At 50.0% G+C, this 26557-nt stretch overlaps 1 protein-coding gene across 1 annotated transcript; it reads left to right on the top strand.

The window, feature by feature from the left end:
* SSUH2 (ssu-2 homolog) lies at positions 1-26355 on the top strand. The gene is made up of 12 exons (XM_047779684.1): positions 1-60; positions 7943-8041; positions 8401-8482; positions 10021-10150; positions 11906-11966; positions 13072-13196; positions 14278-14340; positions 16125-16213; positions 17518-17610; positions 18301-18406; positions 20170-20277; positions 24349-26355. The coding sequence occupies exons 1-12, from the start codon at positions 33-35 to the stop codon at positions 24493-24495; spliced, it is 1131 nt and encodes a 376-aa protein (XP_047635640.1). The 5' UTR covers positions 1-32; the 3' UTR covers positions 24496-26355.
* Positions 26356-26557: the final 202 nt, after the last annotated feature.

The raw sequence follows: 26557 nt of genomic DNA, 5'->3' as shown, positions 1-26557 counted from the left end.
GGCAGACATTTCCTTGGCTGCACGTCTGGACCATGGACAGGGATCTTAGTGACGAGGACAGTAAGTAGAGGCGGTCAGGGCGAGGGGTGCCCGCCTCTGTGGGGTGCTGAGCCAACACCTTCCCGCTGTCCTTGGTTGTCTGTTTGCTGAGAGCATCCTTTCCTATCTTCCCTTCCTTCCACCTTAAAAGCCCATTTGCATCCTGCTGGCTCTTCTTATATTAGGTGCCTCTGGGCAATGGAGAAGCAGGTCCAAATCTTAGATTCTTTTTCCTTCCTTTCTCTGGTTGATAGTCGTCCCCCTTCCCCCTACCCAGAGCTGCATGTGAGCCTGAATATGAAGATTTTCATTTGTCACAATTGCATTAGTTCTTAAATGAGGTTAATTTTATTTTTTATTTTTTTGTCTTTTTGCTATTTCTTTGGGCCGCTCCCGAGGCATATGGAGGTTCCCAGGCTAGGGGTCAAATCGGAGCTGTAGCCACCAGCCTACACCAGAGCCACAGCAACGCGGGATCCGAGCCGCGTCTGCAACCTACACCACAGCTCATGGCAACACCGGATCGTCAACCCACTGAGCAAGGGCAGGGACTGAACCCGCAACCTCATGGTTCCTAATCGGATTCGTTAACCACTGCGCCACGACGGGAACTCCAAATGAGGTTAATTTTAAAGAAATGTCAGTAAAATGTCTTTAGGCATGATCTTCCTCTAGCAAAAAGCCGGCTTGTTCATTTCCTCACATGAAACATAGCCCTGGCAACCCCATCTTATCATTGGTGGGACAGAAATATAATGGAAACTAAGAACTACTTAAAGAGATGAAGAAGGAAGTGTTTTTTTTTGTTTGTTTTTTTTCCTTTTTTTGGCTGTCCTTCAGCAAATGGAATTCCCGCACCAGGGATGAGATCTGAACTGCAGTTTCGACCTATGGATCCTTAACTCAGTGTGTTAGGCTGGAACCTGCGTCCCAGGGCTCCAGATATGCCACTGATCCCGTTCAGAATTCCAGGAAGTGGTATTTTAGGAAGAGATGTGCTATGTTTTAAAATAGGAAATTTTTATCCTGAATTTGGAATGGGCAACACAATGGAGCATCAGATTTGTAATTGGGAGGCTAGGGTTCATGTCTTAGCTCTGCTGCAAATTGGCTGTGTGATCTTGGACAAGTCACTTAACCTTTCTGAGCCTCAATTTCCCTATCTGTAAAGGGAGATAAATTGGGAGTTTTTACTTTAAAGACCATGAAGGTGAGGGCAAGATGTTGTGTGAATGTGCTTTGTGTGTGTGTCAAGGGGTGGAGTGTCCAAAACTTTCATTCAAATCCTAGAGAGGTCTGTGGCACTAGTTCGTTTTCAGAGTTACCAAACTTGGTTACTTTGAAGTCATGTTATAGCTTAGGGATGGTCCCAAGGACTCTGTTGTATCTGTTTGCAGTGACTGCTCTTGTCTGTTGTCCCAGTTGTCTCTCCCAATGAGCAGACCTATAAAGCCCTGCTGTAGGGAAATGAGATCAAGGCCCTAACAAATAAAGTGATTTCCCCCAAGATGCCCCAGTAAGGAAGCTCCTGACAGGGGACCAGGGTGGGTCTGTCAACCTACCTTTAAAGTGTTCAAAGTCTCATGGGGGAGTCCGACCCCATGTGGCTTTTTGCACATTATTCTTGCAGAGCCTTTTGAGAAAAGCAAGGATGGGGAGTGGTCACGGATAAGGGAACCACACCCGGCCGGCTTCGCAGGAGCTGAGGTCATGGCTGAGTCAGGTTGAACTGGGCAACGGCTGGTGTTGTGGGTAGGAATAGCCAGAGTAGTGATGGAGAGGGTGTGTGTGTGTGTGTGTGTGTGGGCGGGGGGCAGGGGGGCGCTAAGTGCAAACATCAAGGTCATGACATGGCAAGTTGCCTCTTCAAAGGAGAGGCAGCCCTCAGAAAGCCCAGCTGAGTGTGGTCCTGTCTTGGCATGAGGGCTTTTTCTACAGAGCATGAGTTCCACATCCCAACTAGCTGAAAACCAGTGGTACATTCATTTACTGCATTGTCTGGTGGAGCACAGAGAAGGCTGACACGGGTGGAGGAAACTTTGCCATTTGACTCCCTGGTGCTCTCACTCACACCGTGCACTTTCTGTTTGCTCCCCTAGATGTTTTCTCGATGGCACTTACCCCAAAGCTCCCACATTTCTCTCTCAAGCCTTAAGCAGGCTTGCCTCTCCCTCCCATTCTGTTTCTGCTGTTCTTTACCACCCCCTTCCCAGCCCCACCCCCGTTTGCTGTCTTTCCTTTTCTCACTCTGGACCACATAACAAGGCTTTTGTCCCATCAGGTGGGCAGATGAGAATCTTTTCTTCCTGTCGCATGGGTAACATAGGGCCATATCTGCCAGGTTCAGAAGCTTGGATGTTAGCTATGGGCACTAGTGAGCCACTGAGATGTGTGAGATTGGGGGTGACCTGGTCAGGCTTTCTGGTCTTGCTAAGAAGTCCATTAAATAGCATGGCCAATTATTTGGTTGTTCTTGGCAAAACAGTATTTTTTTTCCTTCTTCTTTTTAATCTTAGGATTGTCTGAATCACCTTTCTTTTAAGAATTATTTTAAATTGTGGTAAAGTACACATAACATTTACCATCTTAACCATTTTTAAGTGTACACTATATTCACATTGTTGTGCAACCCTTACCCCTTGCCACCATACATCTCTAGAATCTTTTCTCACACAACTGAAACTGCACCCATTAGACACTTGATCCTCAGCCCTCTGCCCCATTGGCCCTGGCAGCCATCATTCTACTTTCTGTCTGTGTGAATTTGACTACTTGAACCTCTCTTGGACCCTCTTAAATGCAGTTCAAACCAGAGGCATTTATGTGCACCAACTGTATGCAAGGGTTGGCAGGGGGTTGGGGTCCCTGTCCAAAAGGGGCTCTCACACTTCTTGGAAAAGGGAAGATATAAAATGAAGGAAAGGGAGTTCCTTGATGGTCTAGTGGTTAAGGATCTGGTGTTGTCACTACTGGGGTTCCAGTTGGATTCCTGGCCCAGGAACTTCCTCATGCTGCAGGTGTGGCTAATAAATGAATAAATAAAAGTGTAAAAAACAAAGGAAAGCACACGGACCGTGGAGAGCCATCTGAGCAGAGTTGCGACATGATTTCAGTGCTTTGACAATGATTAACCTGGAATCAGGGGCAGAAGATGCGGGGTCCTTTAATCCTCCAAAATTAAAGGACCTGGCTTTTTAAATAGAGAAAGTTAAGGGAGTTACCATTAATGACATCTTTCTCCACAAGAAAAATTCCTTCCTATACAAAAGAAAAATAGCTGGTGCCTGGTGAGCAGAAACACCACCTGGGGAGCACTTTGCCAAGCTCTTCTGGTAACCATGTGATATGTGTGCATGGAGCAGGGGAGTATTCACCCAGGTGGAAAGGCTGTGGGGCTTGCAGCCAGGATCTAAGTTCTAAGTACTGTTTCTGTTGCTGCTGTGACTGTGCGAACTCATCCTAAATCACATCTTTGAGCCTCATCTTGTTCTACGAAATGGGGAAAACAGTGGTTGTCATGAGGTGCAAAAGAGTGCAAGAACCATCCCTGGCCCGGGCATGGCATGTGTGAGGGAGCAGTGGTCCAGCTGGCCGGGTGCCCTGGAACTCAGCCCAACGCCGTGGAAATGGTGATGTGGCTGGCGGCCCCCAAGCTGGGCGCCACACAATGTCCTGTGACGTCGGCATTCCTGTTGTGCCCCATGCGATCTGCCCAGGAAATGACGCAGCCTCCTGTGCTTTAGCTTGGAGGTCTTTATTTTTGTCCACAACATAATGGGGATATTAATTTAGCTCTGACAAATGGCCAGAGGTCAAGGTGGCTCCTGGTTGATGGATGGAGCTCTGAGTTTCCCACCTCTCATTCTTCCCTGCTTCCTGCCCCTTTTGTTTGGTTTCCGGCAGGACAGAGCAGCCACGTGGCATTTCCTTGTCTTCTGTGCCAAGAGGGTATTGATGCCTCAGCAGATCCAAGGCTTCTGGGTGGGTGGGGGCCCTCCCTGGGGAGGGGCTGTGACAGGCCTGCCTTTCTTTCCGTGCTTGACATTTCACTCTTGTCCCCTGGCTTAAAGGAACACAAAGGAAGACCCTCCCTCCTCAGGTCCAAAACAATGGCTGAATATTACATGCCCAGTTTGGGGCTGAGAGCTGTGTACAACTCGTCTGGTTAGATGAGTACTAATGTCACCTGTTCTCTTTCACAGCCAGGGGAGTCAAGTGCTAGGAGGATGAGGCCTGGCACAGTGTCGCCTGTTAACTGGCTCAGACACCAGCCTGTCAGAGCCCGGCTTCCTAATCACTGTGCCCAGGGATACTGATGCTCATCATCCCCAGCTAGAGTCCAACCTTGACCCTCATCTTGATTTTTGTTAACTGGGCTCATAGAAACTGCACGGATATGCATGGACCTCAGCCCCAGAAAGGTTCAAATTCCAGCCTCCCCCTTCCTGATCCTCCTCAAAGCCCCCCACACAGATGAGCATCAGGTCAGGGTGGGCCAAATACAGTTCATGGGCCAAAGCTAACCTGCTGTCTGTTTTGTAAAGTTCAGCTGGAACAAAGCCACACTTAGTTGTCTATTGTTCGCAGTTGCTTTCAGGGCACAATGGCCAAGGTGAGTAACTGAGGTAGACTATACCGTCCCAAGAGTCTGAAATATTTACCACCTGGCTATTTGTAGAGAATGTTTACTGATCCCTGGGCCCCCGGTGGAGAATAGCTTAGAATGCTGATAGACTCAAGAAGTGAAACAATATTGAGAGCCAGGATTTGAAGACTAATTCCAGGTGACTTCTCATCTTAGAGGCTTTAGGACACATGGACAAGGGTTTGAAGTTTTGGGATGATGCCACTTTACATCACACCCACATCTGCCCCAGGGCTCTCACCTACTTCTTGGCAGAATCATTTACTTATGAAGATAAGTTTGCCTGCCGAGAAAGGCACTCTCTACAAACACTCTTCTATTTCAGCTTCCTTTGGAAGTTTCCTGCAAGGAGGAAGAAGTTTGGAGATGATAGGTATTTCTTAGTGTCAGAGGACAAGTACATCTGCAGCTGGGGGATGGAGGGGCTGGTAGAGCAGCATTGTTTGTTTTTTTAATGCCACGCCTTCCTTCACTGATCTTGGCCAAGAGTTCAGGCGTTCAGGCTTCCTCACCACCTGACATCTGTCTCTACTTCCAGGTAACCTAGACTGTTCCAGTTTTGACCACAATCTGCTTATTCTTCTGGCCTCTGTTTTTTATTAAACTCTTAAGGACAGGAAATATTGTTTTAATTTTTGTAGTGATAAAGTGCTATAGGTTTTAAAGAGCTGCAGAAAAGAGAAGGATCTAGGAGATGAGGTGGGTCAGCTGGAAGCATGACCTGAATGGGCTTCAGAGAGTTACTGAAGAGAGAATCCCCTTCCACTCTTTGTCAGTTTACCCTTTGAAGTCAACTTCCTGTGATCAGTTGGCCATTAGAAAGACAGAGTTGAGGGATCCTTGTTCACCAGCCTGGGGGCTTTGGGGAACAGCTTTAATGGGTGGCACACTAGACTGGAACTGGAGAAAGGAGCCTCTGTCCTGCTCTAACTCCAATGCTGTGCACCCTAGGAATACTTCAGTAAACTCTCTGAGCCTCAGATGCCTCATGTCGAGTCCTGCCTTTCACACCTCCAGGGGGGAGGGTGGGGTGAGGCAACAGGTATGGGAGATGCTTTATGAGTTGTCCTGCATTTCCAGGGGCCAGGTCTTATTATGCTTTCCTCCTTGGAGTCTCAGAGCCATATGTACCTATGTCACAGCCTGGAAGATTAAGATGAGATTTTAAAAAATAGTTATATAGTGAGTACTTCTTGCAAAGGCTTTGCCTCATAAAAAGTACTTGGAAAGAGCAGCAGCTTTGGAGACAGAAGAACCAGGGTTTCTTCCAACTCCATCACTCACTAACTGTGTGATCTTGGGCCCGTCATAACCTCTCTGAGCCTCAGTCTCCTCATTGGTAGAATGTGCTGGTGGTGTGTCAGTTTGGGTCATCCAAGATCCAGACACCAAGATGGCTTGAGACATCCAGAGGAGACCTGTGCAGGGACAGGGGGAGAGGGAGCAGGTATAGGCAGGGACCATTCTTAGACCACAGTTCAAGTCAGATACCTGTGAGAAGAAAAAGGATGCAGGAGGAGCCTTAGGCTGGTGGGGCTCCCAGAAAGTCTTGGTTGGCTCTGTGTAGAGTCTCAGGGTAAAGATGCCCAGTAGAGGAAGTTGCATGGCCAACTGCCCACACATCAGTGCCTTAAAACAACACAACAACCATCTTATCAGATTTCATGGTATTCTGGGTCAAGAACTTGGATGGGGCTCAGCTGGGTGATTCTTCTGCTCCATGTGTGACTGATTAGGGTCTATATTGGTTTGAGCTGATATAAGCTGTAATAAAAATACCATATACTGGAGTTCCCGTCATGGTACAGTGGAAATGAATCCATGACTAGGAACCATGAGGTTGCAGTTTTGATCCCTGGCCTCACTCAGTGGGTTAAGGATCCGGCATTGCTGTAAGCTGTGGTATGGGTTGCAGATGTGGCTTGGATCTGGCTTGGCTGTGGCTGGCAGCTGTAGATCCAATTAGACCCCTAGCCTGAGAACCTCCATATTCTGTGGGCCTAATAAGCAAAAACAAACAAACAAACAAACAAAAAACCCCATAGACTGGGTGGATTAAACAACAAAACTTTTTTTTGTTTGTTTGTTTTTTGTTTTTTAAGGCTGCACCTGTGACATATGGAAGTTTCCAGGCTAGGGATCAAATCAGAGCTATAGCTGCCAGCCTTAAACCTCAGTCAGAGCAATGCCAGATCCAAGCTGCATCCAAAACCTACACTGTAGCTCATGGCAAGGCTGTATCCATAACTCACAGAGCAAGGCCATAGATCAAACACGCATCCTCATGGATTCTAGGTGAGTTCTTAACTGACTGAGCCACGAAGGGGCACTCCAAAAAACAAACATTTTTTTTTCTCACTATTTTGGAGGCTGGGAAGTCCAAGGTCTGAAAGGGTCTACTTCTGGTTTGTGGACAGCTGCCTTCTCACGGAGTACTCACAAAGGAGAGAGAGGGAGAAACCCTTAGTCTCTCTTCTTCTAAGGACATTGATCTTCATGAAGCTCCATCATCAATACCTCATTTAAACCTAACCCCCTTCCAAAGGTCCCAGCTCCTAATATCACTCCGTTGGGGGCTGGGTACAGACATGCAGTCCATAAAAGGGTGGCTCATTTTATTCAGCAGGCAATTGCTCTGGACTGGAGGATCCATGATGGCTCTGCTCATATGCCTGATGGCTTGGCAGGGTGGCTGGAAGGCTGCATTCTACTTCTCTCTGAGAAGTCTCAGGGCATCTCCACATGGCCTCCCCAGTAGGACAGTCTGATTTCTTACCTGGCAGCTCAGTCATGAAGCTGAGGGGCTTCAGGAGTCCAGAAGTAGGAGCTACAATCTCTTCGTTGATCCCTATATTCCCCTGGTGAAGCAGTCACAAGCCTGTCCAGGTTTAGGGGGAGGAAACAGACCTGACTGTCAATGAGAGAAGCATCAAAGAAGTGTGCCCACCTGCCATTTGATACCTATCTCCCGAGGCTGTGGAATATGATGCTGTTTATAAATCATTTGTCCTGGTGACTGGCACACAGTAGGTGCCCAGCAAATAGGAGCTGCTCTTCTTAAGGTTTTTCTCATCATTGTTATTTCTGCTGCTGCTGTCATACCCCAACCCCCCATCACTGCCTACCCTGTGTTGGGTGTCCCCATGGGGCCAGAGACCCACCAAATCATGGCTTCTTTAAGATGCACAGCCCTCACTTGTCAGCATTGCTCCCCACATCCCCCCAACCCTGGGCTCAGCATCCCCTGCTCTTCCGCAGGTGTGGTGGACCTCAGCTTTGAGGCTGAGAGTCCTCTGGCACCCCCGGCTGAACTCCTGGAGAGGCTGCCCAGCTGTGACTGGTTTCTTCAAGGGGACAGTAAGTCTGTCGTTGGTGGGGTCTTGAGTCCCGAGGTCTCTTCCTGGGGCTTATGCTGTAATGGGGGTGTCTCTGGAATAGGCCAGGCTGGGAGAGCTCCCTCTCCCCTGGGGGCCCTGAGAAGCCCTTTGTCACTGTTGGGAGGGAATAGGAGGACAGAGGGCATAGGCCATGTCCACGGCCCTTCTATGACCATGTCCATCTCCATTTAAGACCAGGATAATGCTGATCTTAGAACTGCCATTCTTCTTCTTCATCTGTTCTTTCTCACATTCAGCCCATCTTTCCTTTTTTCACCCCACACATACCTGAGCCTTTGAGCCAGACTGTGGAGCCCCTGACTCCTGCCTCTCCTCCAGGACACCAGATATTCTTCCCCCCTTTGGAGGCTCCGGGGAGACCTCAGGATCAACGGTGCTGGTCCTGGTTCCTGGAACACAGGTGAGCTCTGGAAACCCTCAGGAGCTATCACACGGGCTCACACATGGTGATCCCCATGTTACCACTGTCCCCCTGGGAGTCCCTGTCAGGGATCTCAGGGGCCTTGGATCTCAACCCTGATGGTGCATTGGGACCACACCCACTGGATCAGATTTTCCAGGGATGGAGCCAGGAGTATGTGTATTTTACCAGGCTCTGCAGGCTGTCTGGCTATTGGGGGGTGGGGGGGTTGAAAGCCTAGTCTAGATCAGGGGTTGCAAACTATGGCCCCTGGGCCAGATCCAGTCCACCGCCTGTTTCTGTCTATCAAGTTTTATCAGCACATGGTCACACATATTTATTTCCTTACTGACAGTGGCTGCTTTTTCCCTATGACAGTGGAGCTGAGTGGTGATGCGGAGGCCGTGTGGTCCACAGAGCCTAAAATACTTACCATCTAGCCCTTTACTGAAGGTCTGCTGATCCCCAGCTCTGCTTCCTGACTCACCTCCCTGCTTGGAGGACTCAGGGCAGAGCTCCTGCTGCCCATACAGCTTTGAGGTGGAGCCATGTCTGTTCCAGCTCCTGCCTCTGGGCGGGGTGGCCGTGTCCTGCCTTCCACAGTGTCCTCCAGGTGCTTCTGGCCCTGCTGCTGCCTGGTCTACCTCCCTTCTCCCTGGCCCACTGGGTGTGTCTTCAGACTCTGCTTCCTGTGTGGAGTCATCCTGGCCCCTCTGCCCCCCAACACCCTTCATCTGCTGTGCACCTCCACCTGCCCTCAGACAGGCAGGCCATCAGGATGGCGTTGCTGGGGACACAGCGTGCATGGGGCGGGGCTTACATTGGAGGTGGGCTGCCATGGAGAAAAATATGAAGATGCGGTGCAGAGGAGGGAGGAAGGGCCCCTGCTTACTGAAGGAGTCAGGATGGGAGGGCTTTGCCGAGGGGCATGGCAGCCGGGACTCAGGAGAATCTTCTAAAAGGAGGGGAGTCATCCAGAGACAAGGCCGAGGAATGGTCACTTAGAATCTGCCTTCCCACCTACTGCAGCTCCCATCCTGCAGGATCACAGGGAGTCTCTCTGGGCACAGCTGTCAGAAGCTTCTCAGCTGGGGTCTTTCCATGACCATTAGTCACAGCTCCTCTGGCTGAGGTCCCCAAGGGCAGGCACCTTATCTAGCCTAACAATGCCTCCTTTTAGCTGTGTCACATCTTTTCTGGACCCCAGTTTTTCATATCTGTTAAATTGCTTTTTTGTTTGTTTGTTTTTTGTTTTTGTTTTGAGTTCTAAGATTCTATCAACCTGTCTCCCTAGCTCCACACTTCAACCAAAGTGGTTTTGTTGTCCTCTCAAAGGACCTGCCACTTTCCCACCTGGGCCCCTGGGCATCTGCTCACAGTTCCTGATGCCAGAAGCACCCTCCCCAGTTGGACACCCAGAGCCAGGGCGCTCCTGTCTTCCCGTCTCAGTTTCCATTTGCACAGTGAGGGGCTGGCTGGCCTGGGTGAGCCTGCAGGCTCTACCTGCACCCATCGTCCCTCTGCTTGGTCCCCAACAGAGTCCCTGTGGTGACAGAGGAGGTGGCCCGGGAAGCCCTCCTCAGCTTCGTGAACTCCAAGTGCTGTTATGGTAGTGCGGCCGCTGGCGACCTCGTCATCAGGGAGCTGAAGCAGCAGGCCCTCTGCAGGGTGAGAGGCCTGGGGGGTGGGTGGCTGGTGGGGGCAGGAGAAAGGAGCCTTGAGGGGGGCAGTGCGTGAGAATGGCAGTGACGTTGCAGTCCCTTCTGCCACTTCTGGGGTCTATAGTGATAATGATACGAAGAATGATTTTTATCAATCACACCGAACAGCTTGACTGCATAAGGCATCACAAAAAGCACATTACATATATGTCTCATCAAATCTTGTCAGCTGCTCTACACAGTGGGTATTGCTGTCACCAGTTAAGAGGAGGAATTGGACATTTAGAGAGTTGGAGTTACTTGCCCCCCAGACATGCAGCTAGGAGTGACCAAACTGGGATTCAAACTTAGGGGTGCTGGTACCAAAGCCCTGTTTTTATTTTTATTTATTTTTTGCCTCTTTATTTTCCCCTGTCTTTTTAGGGCCGCACCTGCCAGCATATGGAAGTTCCCAGGCTAGGGGTCGAATCGGAGCTGCAGCTGCCAGCCTACATCACAGCCACAGCAATGCGAGATCCGAGCCAGGTCTGCAACCTACACCACAGCTCATGGCAGTGCTAGATCCTTAACCCACTGAGTGAAGCCAGGGATCAAACCTGCATCCTCATGGATACTAGCGGGGTGCTTAACCCACTGAGCCATGACAGAAACTCCAAAGCGCTGTTTTTAAAGACACAACTAATCTGTTTCCCAAAGGGGTGGGTGGGAAAGGACTATCTCCTCCCCTGATCCCAGCTCCCTCCACCTCCCCCAAGTTTCATCTTTGCTAAGGATCATTTATCCACCACTCTCAGGCCTGAGGCTCCAGGGAGGGTTTGTGTCTGGTACGGAGACTACACCATTGTCACCTTCTGCCTTGATAGGGACAGGTTTAAGTTCATATTCTGTAGTGTCACTGGTGGCTGGAAGGCACGCAATCACACAGAAACCAGTCTCGCAGGAAGTGGTCAGAGCAGGGATCTGGGGTACAAGGTCTCTGCATAGCTGTGTGACCTTGGACAAGTCAATTGACATCTCTGAGCAGTCCTTTCCTCAAGTGGAAAAGGAGCCAGGCCAAAGTCCCTTCCTGTTTTGTGATTCTGTGGATGAGGATTAAGACGGAGTGTCTTTTTTTTTTTTGTCTTTTTGTCTTTTTAGGGCTGCTCCTGAAGCATATGGGGGTTCCCAGGCTAGGGGGTGAATCAGAGCTGTAGCTGCTGACTTACACCACAGCCATAGCAACTCAGGATCCAAGCCGTGTCTGCGACCTACACCATAGCTCACGGCAACACCGGATCTTTAACCCACTGAGCAAGGCCAGAGATCGAACCTGCATCCTCATGGATACTGGTCAGGTTTGTTAACCACTGAGCCATGATGGGAACTTCAGAGTGAGTGTCTTGATATCAGATAAATTCCTCCAAAGGGGGCACTTGGAGTGGCTGATTCCAGCTGCCTCCATCTGTCAAAAGACAATTTTTGCTTCAAAACTTGCCTTGTAGACCATTTTTGTGTATAAAGAAATGGGGAACTAAAGTCACCCAGATGTGTGCTGGTCACAGTCACAGGAGATTTCCTGGGGCTGACTGACCCCTGCAGATGTCCCTGATCATCTGTGACAGAAGTCACTCTCCCAGCCTGTTCTGAGCAGCCTTGGTCACTGGGCGCCGCGTGGGAGCCTTTGTTCTCTACGCTGAGCCTGGGGTCTGGAAGTTTCATCATTTGGCCGAAAGCTCTGCCTTCCTAAGGGCATGAGCGGGTACACGCTGTTTTTCTTCTGTAGTATCGACTAGAGACCTTCAGCGAATCCAGGATAAGTGAGTGGACGTTTCAGCCCTTTACTAGTAAGTGAGTTGTCTGCAATTGCTTTAATTGGGGGCAAATATGGCAGGGGCTGGGGGAGAACTTTGGGACTTGTCTCAGCCACTCACCCTGAGTAAGGTGCTTCTCTACTCGGAGCCTCGGTTTCCCATCCCCTGTAAGAGATTGGGGGGTGGGGGGATTTCCTCTTGGAGACTTTCCAGGGCTGATCAAACCATTTCCTGTCCAGGAAGTGGTTTGCAGGAGGGCCTGAAAAAGTCTAGTGTTTGCCTTTGGCCACAGACTGGTGCTGCCACGCCAGGTCAGACGGCTAAGACAGAGAGGGTGCTCGGGTGCCTGCCTGCCTCCCAGGCCAGCCCCAGCACCTTCTTGGGTCTCTAGATCCCCACCCCATTTGCTGTGCCACCCTGACTTCTGCTAACCCCCCTAGAGGCTGAAAGGTCTCTGCCTGGGAAGCCCCATGCCCCACCTCTTCTCCCTGCTCACCACTCTGGTTCATCCTTTGAGACTCTGTTCATGCATCCCCTCTTTGATGAAGCCTTTAAAGATTTCTTCTCCTGCTGCCCCTTTCCCAGAAGAATAAGTCAGTCTTCTGAGTTTTCAGAGCCCCTTTTGCACCTCTTGTCCAGAGCACTTACTATTATCATATTCCATCATATTGTGTAATGCATCTCCTTGAATGGAGGAGGAATAGGAGAAAGAAGCGCAGTGGTGCAGGTGGTGACCATAGTGATGACAGTCTTTGTTTATGGGTCCTCGGCATGTGCCAGCCCTCAGCTAAGCATTGGTGTGCCTTCTGCTGTGAAATTTTACTACCATCCTATGTAGTAGATGTCACCATTTATCCCCATTTTAGAAAAGAGAGAATTGAAAGGCAGAGGATGGAGGAACTTGTCTGAATTTTGCAGCTAGGAAGTACCCAAACCAGGAGTCAGTCAGGTCTGCTTGACTTCAATACATGGGTGCTTAACCACAGACCCTAAGGGGACATTGGCCTCCCTGTCCCTTAGCCCCAGGGTCTAGCCTAATGCCTGGCACCGGATGAAACCTCTGTACCATTTGGCGAATCAAAGAAAGCTGGTCCTCGCAGCCGTTTGCTGATCTTCCAACAACCCCTTTCTCTGTCAGACCACTCTGTGGATGGGCCACAAAGAGGGACTTCCCCCAGGCTTTGGGACATCAAGGTCCAGGTCCCCCCAATGTTTCAGGAAGATACCAGGAAGTTCCAAGTTCCTCACTCATCGCTGGTCAAGGTAATGAGCTGACTGGAGTCTTTGCCCTTTTCTCTGAGCCAACTGTCTGGGCCCCACTGGTTTGCTTCAAACTCCATCCTTTTAAAAAAGAAACCCAGAAGCCAGGCTGGTGGGTTATTCCTTGGTCAACAAATAGGCAGAATTCTTAAGAAACCCAGTGTATGGAATGTAGTCCCATACAAAATTCCTTGCAAATTACGGTGTATTCACACAGCAACAGGATGGTACACAATTATCACAAGATTTAAATAGTAAGCATTTGCATTTTTAGACCATCTGAGTGTTTTTACCTTTTTTATTTTTTTGGCCTGTAGATAAATAGCTGAATGAAATGGATGTAAAATAAATTTAAGGCATTGTTGGGATTTTTTTTTTTTTTTGTGCATGAAAGTCATTAGGGGAGCAGAAGTTGACATCCATACTATTTTATAGAATTATAATCAGGACAGGCAGTGGGAGTAGCCTGATGTGTTACAAAAACACAGCTGAGATGTTTTATGTTATCTTCTCATCTAATTACCTGCCTTGTTTTCACTTTAGAACTTGATTCAAGCATGTAATTTTACCCTATGAGTTTTCATAGCATCATAAAATGAAGGGGGCTTTGAGAGATCAAGAAAGTGTTTCCTTCTTTTCTCCAGGGTGGAAAAGTGATTTTGATTCAGTGATTGAATTCCGGTAGCTAGCTCACTGCCATTCACAAAAATGCCCTCCATTTTTTATGTCTTCTATCCCCAAAGACCACTTTAGCTTCCTAGTGGGCAAAGGATGCTGGCTTTTGTGGTTTAGCCTGGGGGTGTGAGTTAGGATGCGGGAGCTCGAGACCCAGTCTCCCATCTTAGCATCCAGGACAGACTGAGCTGGGGTTCTGATGAGATGGTAGCGTGATCTCCTTGGCTTGGCATTCAAGGCCCTTGAGAATCCCAGTCAAGAGTGAATGGCCATCCTCCCACCTTGGCCTGAACTGCTAGACTTCTGTGTGGGATGGTGACATCATCGGGGTGGGGATGAGTGTAAGGGTGGTGAAACCAGGAGCTGCTGGTACTTGGGAAACCAGATGAAGGAGAGTGTTCACCCTCAGGAATGCCACAAATGCCATGGGCGAGGACGCTACAAGTGCAGCGGCTGCCATGGGGCTGGCATGGTGAGTCATGTGTGGCTGTTGGTAAGTGATATGTGGGAGCGAGGCCATGTGGGGAGGGAGGTAGGGCTGGATTAGGGGCCTGGGGCTCCCGGACACGATGACCTCAGACTGCTCATCCTCCCTTTCTGGGCCTCCACTTTCCTACCTGTAAAATGGGAACGTTGGATCAGGCAGTCTCTACTGACTTTGATGCATTATGATTTTAATTCTTCTCTCTTCTCTTCCTCTACTTACCCGTGTTTAAGCACTTGCTTGCTGTAGAAGGACTAAGACCTACGGTCCTTCTCACAGAGACCCTCTGTCTGTGGAGCAGGCTAACAAGTGACCACAGGGCAAGTGCCAAGACGTGAAGTTCCGGGGCCTTCCAGGGACAGCATAGATGTAGGCCTTGGATTAGTTTCCTTGGGCTTCTGTAATAAATAACCACAAACTGGGTGGCTTAAAATAACAAATTTATTTGCTCAGAGTTCTGAAGGCTGGAAGACTAAAATCAAGGTGTCAGAATTCCCTCTGTGGCACAGTGGGCTGGGAATCTGACTGGAGTGGCTTGGGTTGCTGCAGAGGTGCGGGTTTGATTCCTAGCCTGGAACAGTGGGTTAAAGGATCTGGTGTTGCTGCAGCTGTGGCTCAGATTCAATCCCTGGGCCAGAAACTTCCATATGCTGTGGGTGCAGCCAAAAAAAAAAAAAAAAAATTATAAATAAGTAAGTAAATAAATAAAATGAAGGTGTCAGAAGGGGTAACTCCTCCTGGAGGCCCTGAGGGAGAAGCCATCTGTCTTCCCCTTGGCCTGGCAGTGGCTGGTAGTCCTTGGCTTATAGCCACATCACCCAGCCTCTGCCTGCCTCCATGGTTTCCTGGCCTCTCTCCATGTGCATCTCTTCACAGCCTCCTGACAGGGACACCAGTCATAGCTGTAGGGCCTATCCTTTCCCAGTATGACCTCACTCTCACTAATGACATCTGCCAAGATGATTTTCAAATAAGGTTACACTCTCAGGTTCTGGTAGATGTAAATTCCAGGATGGGAAAAGAGTCCACTCTTCAGCCCAGTGTGGCTCCCTGGCACCCAACCAGGCCCTCATGGCATCAGCATTCTCTCAGAAATCTCTAGGCTACTAGTGGTCCCAGCAGTCAGGCCACACCCCTGACTGTTCTCTGCTTTCCTCCTTCCCATTTATGCCCAATGTCTTGGACACACACTGACCACTTGCTGCTCTAAGCTGGGCCTCCTCTATCCTTTATCTGCCCACCTGCCCTTCTGCCCTCTGGTGCCCACCTTCTGCCTGCTGCATGCCTGCCCCTCTACCTGCTTAACAGCTCTTTCCTTCCTCAGGCTTTTACTGGAATGTCTTGGGGGCCCTCCTGAGCCCACTGTGGGGGTGTAGCCTGGCCCATCTCTGGGGGCCTTTCCAAGATGAGCTCCAATCTTCTCCAACACCAAGTTCCTCCCCAGCCCACCCCTCCCCCCACCTTCCAGCCATGGCTGTTTGGTTGGGGATGGTTCCTGGAGTCATAGGGGTCAGAGAGGAGCAGGGAAGGCTGATGTCTCAGGAGGAGCAGGGATGTTAGGATGCAGGGTCTTTAAAGCTACAGTTGGAGGGGTCCAAAGGCATTCTGCCTCTAGCCCTCTGAAGTTACAGACCAGGGGCCTGAGGGCCAGGGGGAAGAGGTACAGAAATGGCTCGGGGAAGGTCACAGGCCGGAATGGAACCAGGTCTCAGGATGCCCTTTGCCTGCTCCCCTGGGAGGCTGCTGGGGGCTGAGGCTGCATGTGTTCACAGGTGCGGTGCCCATCCTGTAGCGGGGCCAAGCGCAAAGCCAAGCCTGCCCGGCGGCGTTGTCAGATGTGCTCAGGGTCTGGCCGGCGGAGGTAAGAGTGGGGCCTCCTGGCACAGAGCTGAGTGTCCCCAGTGGCGCTCTTGCTTTTTACCACCTGCCCTTGGTAAGACAAGCGGGCACCTTGTCTTTCTTGTCACCCCTGTATCCCCAGAGCTCTGTGCATTGGACATGCTATCACTTAGGTGAGAATTTCTGGAGGTCTGGTATCTTGAGGTGGGGGTGGAGCTCATGGGGCAGGGATGAGGCACTATAGGCAGGAAGGGAGGCAGGGGGTTAAGGAGACGTCTTCCTGCTCATGTGGAGGGGAAGTGAATATGGAAAACCAACCAAATGTGAGATTCTTAATCATCCAAAAATTCTGGGCCTAGGCAAACCCTTGTTTATAACCTACTGCAGAGTCTTCCAGGAAGGTCGGTTGATTGACCAAATCAACACAGTGCCATCCCTGTTCACAGGCCTTTGCAAACAGTGGGCCGTTGCCTTTAGGACATGATGTCCTTTCATGTATTTATAAATCTTTAAAAGGAAACAGGAAACCATGAGGAGTGAGACTTTTCAAAGTTATGTTAGTTGATGATACTTTTGGCTCATCAAGGCCCAGGCCATCTCTAACAAGTCAGATGGTGAGGCTGGGGTGCACCTGCCACCTGTGGAGGGTAAATAAGTTTTTTGATTTGGAAGGAAACTCAGGTTTCTCTCATTTATAAGTAAAAGAACTCCAATTCAAGCTAGCTTTAGCCAAAAAAAATCAATGTTTAGGCCCATGTAACGGAAAAGTCTAGGAATATATTTCCAGGATGACTTCAGGTACAGCTGGATCGAGGTGCTTAAACCATGTCACCAGCAATCTATCTCCATCCCTCACTCCGCTTTCCTTTGTGTCAGCTTCATTCTCAGGCAGGCTGTCTCCTGTGGTGGCAGAGGGGCCAGTAGCTCCAAACTTAGTAACCTCAGTGAAAGAGAGTGGCCCTTTCCTGATAGTTTCAACAAAAGTTCTGGGGTGGATCTCAGGGCACTCATGTGGGTCATGTGTCAATCTTTGTATCAGCTGCAGTGACCAGAGAGATGGAATAAGCTGATTGGCTGGCTGAGGTCCCAAGCTGGTCACAGAAGGGGTGGGGGTAAGCTCAGGAACCGTGTAGGCTGGGCAGGAAAAGTGTGGTCTCCAATGGGAGATCAGGCCACTGCTATGAGAAGCAGGAGGTCTGGATGGTGGGCCATGGAAGAAATCCCTGCCCATCACAGCCCACATCTCAGAGGAGGGATGCGGGGGGGGCGGGGCTCGGAGGCCACCAGGATGCCATGACTGAATGGTACTGATGGTGCTCCTCTCAGATGCAGCACATGCTCGGGGAGGGGCAACAAGACCTGTGCCACCTGCAAGGGGGAGAAGAAGCTGCTGCACTTCATCCAGCTGGTCATCGCGTGGTATGTGGCAGCTCTTGACACCGTGGCCTGGCGGGGGTGGCTGGGGGACGTGACCTGGATTGGTTTTCACAGAGAAGCCCCACTCGATTGGGGGCTTCACAGTGCAGAGACCTGCTAGAGAGGCGTCTCAGGGCCCTAAATCCCCATGTCAGGGAAGCTCCAGTGCATTAGGGTTTGTCAGGCACCTTGATAATAAGCGCATCACAGGTGAGGATGACAGGAGGTAACAGAATTGTCTGTACTTTACTACTTTCCCATTTTCCATGTGAGGATGCTGAGGCCCAGAGAGGCTAAAGCACTTTCCCAAGGTCCCACTGGTAGTCAGGCAAGCACTCCAGCCTTGGTCTACCTGATTCCATAACCTACGTTCTTTTTTTTTTTTTTTGTCTTTTTGTCTTTTTAGGGTCGCACCTGCAGCATATGGAGGTTCCCAGGCTAGGGGTCCAATTGGAGCTGTTGCTGCTGGCCTACTCCTCAGTCACAGCAATGGGGGATCTGAGCCATGTCTGCAACCTACACCACAGCTCATGGCAACACCGGATCCTTAACCCACTGAGTGAGGACAGGGATTGAACCCACATCCTCATGGTTGCTAGTTGGGTTTGTTAACCACTGAGCCATGACAGGAACTCTATAACCTATGTTTTTAACAGACCCACGGGCTCTGTCCCTCATCCTTTTCAATTCCAGGAAGAACAACCTGTTTGAGTTTGTATCTGAGCACCAGCTGGACTGCCCTGGGGAGCTGCTTGCTAAAGCCAGAGGAGAGACCCTCTTTAAGGATGAAAACACCATGGTAAGGAGGGCTTTGCCACAAGGGGAGCTGGGTGTGCTCCCCAACCCCCAGCCCCCAGGGAGGTGGGGTCTTCTGGTGTTTTGGAGGCACTGCATTCCTTTGGAAAGACAGGCTGTGCAGGACGCCGCCACTGAGGGGCCAGTTCTGTCTTGAATTTTACATATTCGATCCTCCCTTCTTCCTCTGTTCCTTTTCCCTCCCTGTTTTGCCCCTCCTTCCTTTGCACGAACCTTGAGACCTTCCTCCTACACCAGGCATTATTCTAGGCCATGAGGACGCAATAAAATAGAATCCTGCCCTGAGATCTCTCAGTCAGTGAGGGGAAGGTAATAATAGTATTTTCACCTGTGTCAGTTGGTGCTTGGGGTCTTTGAGAAACACACAAGCAAGTAGAGAGACAGGAAGTGGGGGTGTTTCTTCTGGGGGTGGGGGTCAGTGTAGTGGGGAGTGGGTTGTGTGACCCTGGGGGCAATGGTATCCAGTTGAGGAACAGAGGTCCTGAGGAGCAGCAGAGGGCAGGGGCTCTGGAGGGCAAGGAGCTGGGCAGGGCAAGGAGCTAAGAGCTGAGAGCTGCCAGCAGCCAGATATTGTACACGAGGAGTCACCAAACTCCGGCCCTTGGCTTGCTTTTATAAATAAAGTTTTATTGGCACACAGCCTGTTTGTTTACATATTGTCTGCGTCTGCTTTTGAGGTGCAATGGCAGAGTCTAGTAGTTGAGACCTATTTGGCCTTCAAAGCATGAGTATTTACTATCTGGCCCTTTATAGAAAAGATTTGCTGCTCCCTGTTGTCAGCCTTGGCAGGGAATTCAGCCTTTATGGGACATCCTCCTTCAGTTTTCTTTGGGAGGGTCATTTTTTCTTCCTTTTTCATTTCATTTTCTTTCCTTTTCTTTTCTCTTTTTACAGTATGTAGCTGTTTCAGGTTGGCTTCTTTCACTTTGTAATATGAATTTTAAAAATTGAGATATGATTGACATATAACATATTAGTTCCAGGTGTACATCATTTGCCATTTGTATAATTGTGAAATGATCACCACAGTAACTCTAGTTAACATCCATTGCCACACAGTTAAAGATTTTTTTTTCTTCTTGATCTACTCAGCAATTTTCAAATATCGGATCCAGAATTAGCAACTGTACTCACTATTTGGTACATAACATCCCCAAGACTTATTTATCTAATAACTGGAAGTTGAACCCCTTCCTCATTTCACCCATCTCCTCAGTCCCTATCTTTGGAAACCACCAATCAATTATCTGCATCTGGGAGTTTCTGTTTTTTTTTTTTTTTTTTTTTAAATAATTCCGCATGTAAGTGAGCTCATAGGGTATTTGCCTTTTTCTGACTTAGTTCACTTAACATAATGCCCTCTTCCATCCATGTTGTTGAAAATGGCAGGAGTCCCTTCTTCACTGCTGCATAATAGTTCTCATAATAGTTGCTCCTTTCTTTGCCCCAATCCCTCCCTTGGCTTCCTAAAGGCTCACCTTAGGCATCACCCCTCTAAGAAGCCCACCACCATCCCTAGTTAGGTGGCAGCAAAGGCCGGAAGGGTGGGGGAGTTTGCTGTTGACAGCACCTTTTTTTAATTGCTGGCGTTCCCGAGGCTCTAACAGGGTCAGAAGAGGTTTAACAAGCTCCAGCCATTCTCTCCCCAAGGACCTGGGCCCTCCCTCCCGGGGCTGGTGCTCTGGCAGTAGGTCAGCATCAGCCTCGAGGCCTCCGGGTCAGGGCAGGGGTCTGCGTCTCTCCCAGGTGTACCCCATTGTGGACTTCCCCCTGAGGGACATCTCTCTGGCCTCTCAGCGGGGCATCGCTGAGCACAACGCTGCACTGGCCTCCCGAGCCCGCGTCCTGCAGCAGGTGAGCCAGGGGGCTGGGGCTGGTGGGAGGTGAGCTGCCCAGCTGCTGGGGCTCCAAGGTCACTGTTGCCTCTGCTGGGAGGCTCCTTCAGGAAAGTGGCAGGGCAGAAGGATGCGGGAGGGGGTGGAGGGGAGGAGCCCCAGACCGAGGAGCACAGGGAGTACTGGAGACCTGGGGCTGTGTGGTGAGAGCTGGGCAGGCCAGACTCTGGGGCCTCGGTGAGAGGTTTGGATTTTATCCTGAGAGTGACAGGAAACTTGTAGGGTTTCGCATGGGAATGTGGCTCAGAGTGATTTTGGTTTCTCACTCTCTGGTATTCAGAGAGGGGAAAGGTAAGTTGTAGATCTAGAGTCCTAGGCAGGACTGGAGCCCAGTGTCTAGCCCCTCGGGGGTCTTTCTTACTCCCAGGCCTGTCTTTTCCTTGCCTCCCAAGACTCACGCTGGTTGATGTGCAGCCTTATCAATGGGCATTAGATGGCGGGTGGTACCCCTTGCGTTCCCAGGTGTGTGTGTGTGTGTGTGTGTGTGTGTGTGTGAGAAAGAGAGAGAGAGAGATATGGAGGATGGGGGGGAATGGGGGTGAAAGAAATGCAGGTGGAAGATGAAGGTTTGACCAGGAAATATCCAGCACCTGTGCTCTGCGAGGGTCTGTCATGAGGGGTCTGTCAGGGGTGGTGTTGGTCTGAACCTTCCACAATGGGCGCAGATCCTGGTTCTCCCACATCCCGAAGTGGTCCTGGGCCAGTTATGAACTCCTCCTTCAAGTTCATTTTCTCACCTGTGAAAAAAAGATACCCTGGTTTTGAAAGGATGAGCTCATGTGTTTTCATGCTCGAAAAGCCAGAAGCCAGGGCTCACAATGCCCGTTCCTTCTGTTCCTTTGGCAGTGAACGTTCACCTCCTTTGTGCACACCTCCCCTCTTTGCAAGAGAGAGAAGCATGTGTTTAATTTAAAATTCATATTGACCATCTTGGAGCTGGAATGAACTTCAGAGAGCATGGAATGGGGGCACTGCAAACTCAAAGGCTTGGTGGGTGGGTGGTGCTGTGGGTGGGAGGCCTGCTTATCCAGAAGGCAGATCAGGCCTCCCCTCAATTCTGTATGGCACAGGGTCAGAGATTTCAGACTTTCTGAAGTCCAGATTTTTAGATGAAACCTTCGAACTTTCCGGTATTGAGGACAACATTTTTATAATGCTAGTAACACTGTACAGGCTGATGGGCCGGCTTTGGCCTGTGGCCCTTGTTGGCTATCCCTGGTCTAGCTGACCCTCATGACTCTTCCACTAAATCAGCGGAGGCCTAGAGAGTGGGATTAATTTAGGCAAGCTCACACAGCTTCTTAGTGGAAGAGCCCAGGAGTAGAACAATTTCCCAACTCCATGGAAATGGTACTATCACCTGCATTCAGGGTACTCAAGCCACTCTCTGAAAGCCAGGGTAGGCTTGCAGTTGACATCAGCTGCATGTGGGATTCAGGGCCCTTGTCATCCAGCAGACATGCAGGGATAGTCATTTCCCAGGTGAGGACCTGATTCCCAGCTCTGGCCATAGTCATGGCTCCTGGCCCCTCTCTTCTGTTTGTAGGCCTTGATGTCCTCATCTGTAAAATGGGTGCAATTGGACCTTGCCTTGAGTTGGGCTCCACAGAAGCAGCTCTGAGATGGGGATCTGTGTGTGAATCATTTGTTAAGGAAGGGCTCCCAGGAGAGATAGGTAAAGGGGTGGGGGAGCTGGGGAAGAAAGAGGGACAGGCCACATGGAGTGGGGGGTATAGCCGGTGGCTCCCTGAGTGTCAGTCACACTTCAGTGGCCATTCGCCTGGAGTTGATGTTTGCTCTTCAGTCCCATACACAGAAGACCCCAGATGGGTCTGTAAGGGCCCTTGCATTGGAACAGGATGGTGGGCATTAAGTGAAGAGCCCCCAGTATTGAGGTGTCCACTCTGGAGTTGACAAGAGGATCAGGATGTGCTTTTAGCACAAGTGGTTTGCTTGGACCTTTTTGCTGCTGAGGCTGACCATTCGAGTCCTTTTTGAATCCTTCATTAGGCGGAGGGGCAGTGACAGCCTGAGGTCACCCAGCGTTTTAGTGGCAAGCCTTTGTCTAGACCCTGGGTCTCCTGGGCTTTCCTTGAGGACACAGCCCCATCTCGGGTGACACAAGCCATCTGTGAGCCAGTCCAGAGCCGGGAGGGTTGAACCAGGGGCAGACGTGCATTTTCCTTTAAAAAGGAATGTAATGGGAGAAGAGGCCACTTCTGTGAATATTTTTCCTAAGTTGTCCCTTGACTCTGGATCTATAGACAAAGATTCATGCTGCTATTTTGTTCAGGTTTGGGAAGTTAGTGAGTAGAACCACGTGAGGAGATGACTGTCACTGTGTGGTGCTCTGGCCTCCCCTCTCAGACCTGGGACCTGCCCATCCCAGGGCCACGGCCAAGGCGTACAAGCAGATGGATGGCCGATGATGATGAGATAACCGCTGGATGGCAGGTGGTGTCCTGACCAATCTGTGGTCTCCAATCTGAGACCTCTTCAGGCAGAAATAGAGGCACGCGGGAGTGGTTTTGCTGGGCTATCTGATCTTAGTAGAAAAGTCTGGAAACAAGGGTGGTTCTGACCCACGGCCCCTGGCTTTCCAAGCAGTCATGTTGGCTCTCATTGCTTCTTACTTCTTAGCTCCCATTTTGGGTCTCTGGTACCAACATGGCAAGGGGATCTTCTTTTATCTCCAAAAGTATTGCTTGGAGGTCAGTTTCCAGCACATGGAGAAAACTCAGTCTCATGATCTTGTTCAGTTTTCTTAACAAGTTTGCAATAGAGAAATTTTAATCCCCCTTTCACAAATGAGGAAACCGAGGCCCAGAGAGAGGAAGAGGGAGGGAGGTCACACAGACCGCTTCATGGGAAGTGAATGCCCAGACGCTGAGTCCTCTCTTCTGGCTATAGTGTCATTCACCCTCTGTCTATACCCAAAGGAGCCTGCTTCTTGAGGTCCCCTCCCTGGCCTGTTTCCCTCTCCTCCCAGGGCCTCTGGACTGTCACTTCCTGTGAGGAGTCTTGGGTTCTTTTCCCAAGGAGGGGACTTCCTGCGAGTAGGAGGGACTGAGCCTGGGCCACCCATACCACCTCCCTCTGGGGTTGGGATCCCCAAATCTAAGTCTGGGATGGGGAGTAGCTTGTGTGGAGGAACATGGGGTTTTGGCACAGAGCCTGGCCTGCAGTACGTCCTGAGAAAGCGTGGCTGGATGAGGAGTAACTTCATCATGTGGGTTATGCAGGTAGTTGTCCAGAGGTTCTGAGAAACTGCTCAGAAAAGGGATCAGAGAATGAGGGATTTAGGACCCCTGGGTGGGGTGCCCCCCAGGCTCTCAGGTAGATGTGGACATGAGGGAGGAGATTTGAGCTTGAAGCAGGTCCAGCCAGAGGTGGAACTTGACCTGGATGATCTTCCGAACTCGAAGTTCCGTGACCCTCAGTCTCCCCATTTGTAAACAGAGGGGAAACTTTAAAGTCTTTTCTCACTGAAGGGTCAATGCAAAATCCTGGGGCAGAGGGGGAAGGGTCTGAGAAAACAGCCTGGAGAAAGCAGCCCACCAAACTTTGGAATTTCTTTGGTGTCTAGGTTTTCTCTTAAGATTTCATCCCAATTATATAATCCACTCCCTAATAGCTCTATTGTTGTCTTACTATAAAAATGTTTCAAATGACATTACATCCACCTTTCTCTGCCTCGCCCCCTCCCCTCCCCACCTAAAAACATGAGAGGAAGATGTCCTGTTTGGCCGTTGGCTTTCCAGACCTCCTGAAACTCCCTTGGGGATGTCTGCATCCCTACCTCATGAAACTTAGAATCAGATGATGGTTAAAGATGAGAAGTCAGTTTGGGCCAGGGCTAGGGTGTGTGAAGGAGCATAGTAGAAGCATCTAGAAGTCAGGCTGGAGCCAAAAGGCCAACTCCAGAGCATGACTTTCAGCCCACAGGTAGTAGGGAGCCACTGAAGATTCTTGAGCAGGCGAGTGACTTGATCAGAACACTAAGGTTTTTCTCGGTCGATTATTTGCTCAGCGCCAGACCATCGAGCTGGTCCCTCTCACGGAAGTTCGTTATTGGTACCAAGGAAAGACTTATGTCTACTACATCTACGGCACTGACCACAGAGTGTACGTGGTGGATTACCCCGAGAGGTACTGCTGCGGCTGCACCATACTCTGACATCGCACAGCTGCCCCCAGCGTCCGCCACTCACATTTGCCATCGAGGATTGAGGAGGTTTCTGCATTGACTCACTGTTGACTGCTCTGGACAATTACATGCAAACCCCAGTGTGTCCTTCCAGAAAATTCAACTCCTCTGTCAAATGACTAGTCTTTCTGGAGCCCCTCTGCTGGAATCTGTCATGTGTTTAACCTACGAGAATTCATACTACACACAGTCCTTTAGGAACCGTCCCTTAAAGGGTGGGGGCTTTGCCTCTGGCCTCTGAGCAAAAGCCCTGATTGAATGTGGGGCTGATTTTGTTTTTCCCTGGGTCGGTCTCAGTTCTGGTGTGTCTCTGCTAGTGTGGGTCTTTTGTGGAGCTGGGTGATTTTGAGAGACTGAAAGGTACACAGGAATTGGTTGCCAAATAGTGCACTTCAAATAGTGCACACAAAATAGTGCACTTTGCAGAAACAAACAAAATTTTACTCCTTATTCTGTGGCTCAGGAATTTAGATGGAGCCATGGTGGGATGGCTGATCTCTGCCCCATGATGTCTGGGGCCTTGCCTGGAAAATTTGAAGGAAGGGGTGGCTTAAGGGCGGGGGGCCAACATTGTCTGAAGACTGGTTTGCACAGATATCTGGTGGTTGATGGCAGCTCTCAGGTGGAGCACTTATACATGGTCTCTCCATGCAGTATGGGCTTCCTTACAACATGGTGGCTCTCAGGGTAAGCACCCCTCATGCCCACCATAATTGAAGAAATAGGTAGTCCCAGGCTAGAGAGAAAATCTGCTGTGTTGGATGAGCTGGGGATCTGTACACCAATCTCTTACCTGGTGCCTGTGGACAGGTAAATTTTAGAAACTATTTTGGATACATGTGCTACCTTAGAACCTGCCCATTGAGTAGAACATGACCTGGATGTCCTGTGTACCCAAGCACACGCCGGAACTCCTACCTGTTGCAGGGGGAGTGGGTGAGTGGAGGGGGGACACTGCACATTGAATGCCCGGTTGGCTTTGGAAGGGCGGTTCGGGGGCTGGGTGGACCACTGTGTACGAACTCAACTTAGGAGCAAAGGGATGGATCCCAGAAGCTCTGAGATGCCTGAGACCTGCAGACCTCCTGGTGTGGCTGCCTCCAGCCATGCCCTGGTCTCTGTGTGTGGGGATGGTGAGGGCGGCACAAGTTGTGCCTTGGTTTGGGGTATATCTTGGTTGCTGGGGGCAGAGCCTGGTGGTGGCAGGGGTAACACAAAGGGTCCCCAGCTCATCTCCTTTTGTCTGAGGAGCCAAGTCCTCCAACCTCTGGTGTCAACGTGATGTCCCTGGGTGTGACTACCTCCGTGGTCCTCAAGGGGATGCTTCTTTTCTGCCTCTGGGCATTGGACAACTGGAGAGGAGGGTTTTGGGTTGTTAGAATAATTGGAAACAAGGCTATTGGCATTGGGGGGACAGAGTCCAGGAAAGCCGAGGTGTCCCCAGCACTCAGGAATATCCACACAGAGGAGCGTCATTCCACGTGCTGCCAACGGTCACGGAGAACTTAGTTCTACAAGGTCTTGTCAATTACAACTTAATGCAATGCTTATTGTTACTTGGTGTTCATCTCTGATGGTTGTTGTTCCCCTGTGTCTTGTTTGAAATGGCTTCTAATCCTCTCCCTTCTCTTAAATCCAAACTTGTTACCCTCTGATGGCTTTATTGGGGTTTCTCAGGCCACTGTGCTCAAGCATCACAGATTGAAATACATGTATGAAAACACTGCTTTCTTCTCATTCCTCCTTTATGTTTCAGTTTGGGCATTCCATTACTTTTTCAAAACTGGTATGTAAATGGGCTATGTATGAATGTCATTTTAGGCCAGAAAGGGAGTCTCGTGTGTGTTAAGGTCAAGGCCATGTGGCTCATACACGCTGCTGGCATGTGAACATGACCCAATGAGAAAAATCCAGCTGGAATAAACTGGATTACAGAAACACTGACCTAATCAAGCCCCAGTGATCCCTCAGCCACAGTGCCCCTTTGTTCTGATGGTTCTGACAAAATCCCAGATGGTCCCTGGGTCATCCA

The sequence above is a fragment of the Phacochoerus africanus genome, chromosome 1, assembly GCF_016906955.1.
Source record: "Phacochoerus africanus isolate WHEZ1 chromosome 1, ROS_Pafr_v1, whole genome shotgun sequence".
NCBI classification, from domain to species: Eukaryota; Metazoa; Chordata; class Mammalia; order Artiodactyla; family Suidae; genus Phacochoerus; species Phacochoerus africanus.
The sequence above is the reverse complement of the archived record's forward strand: the minus strand, read 5'-3'. Positions and strand labels throughout refer to the sequence as shown.

What these genes read in the sequence shown, in the direction of transcription:
- SSUH2 (XM_047779684.1), top strand. Translation starts at nt 33, where the DNA reads ATGGACAGGGATCTTAGTGACGAGGACA. An exon ending in CTGGTTTCTTCAAGGGGACA is followed by an intron (nt 8,042 to 8,400) that starts GTAAGTCTGTCG and finishes CCTCTCCTCCAG; the next exon opens with GACACCAGATATTCTTCCCC. An exon ending in GAGCCCGCGTCCTGCAGCAG is followed by an intron (nt 20,278 to 24,348) that starts GTGAGCCAGGGG and finishes TTATTTGCTCAG; the next exon opens with CGCCAGACCATCGAGCTGGT.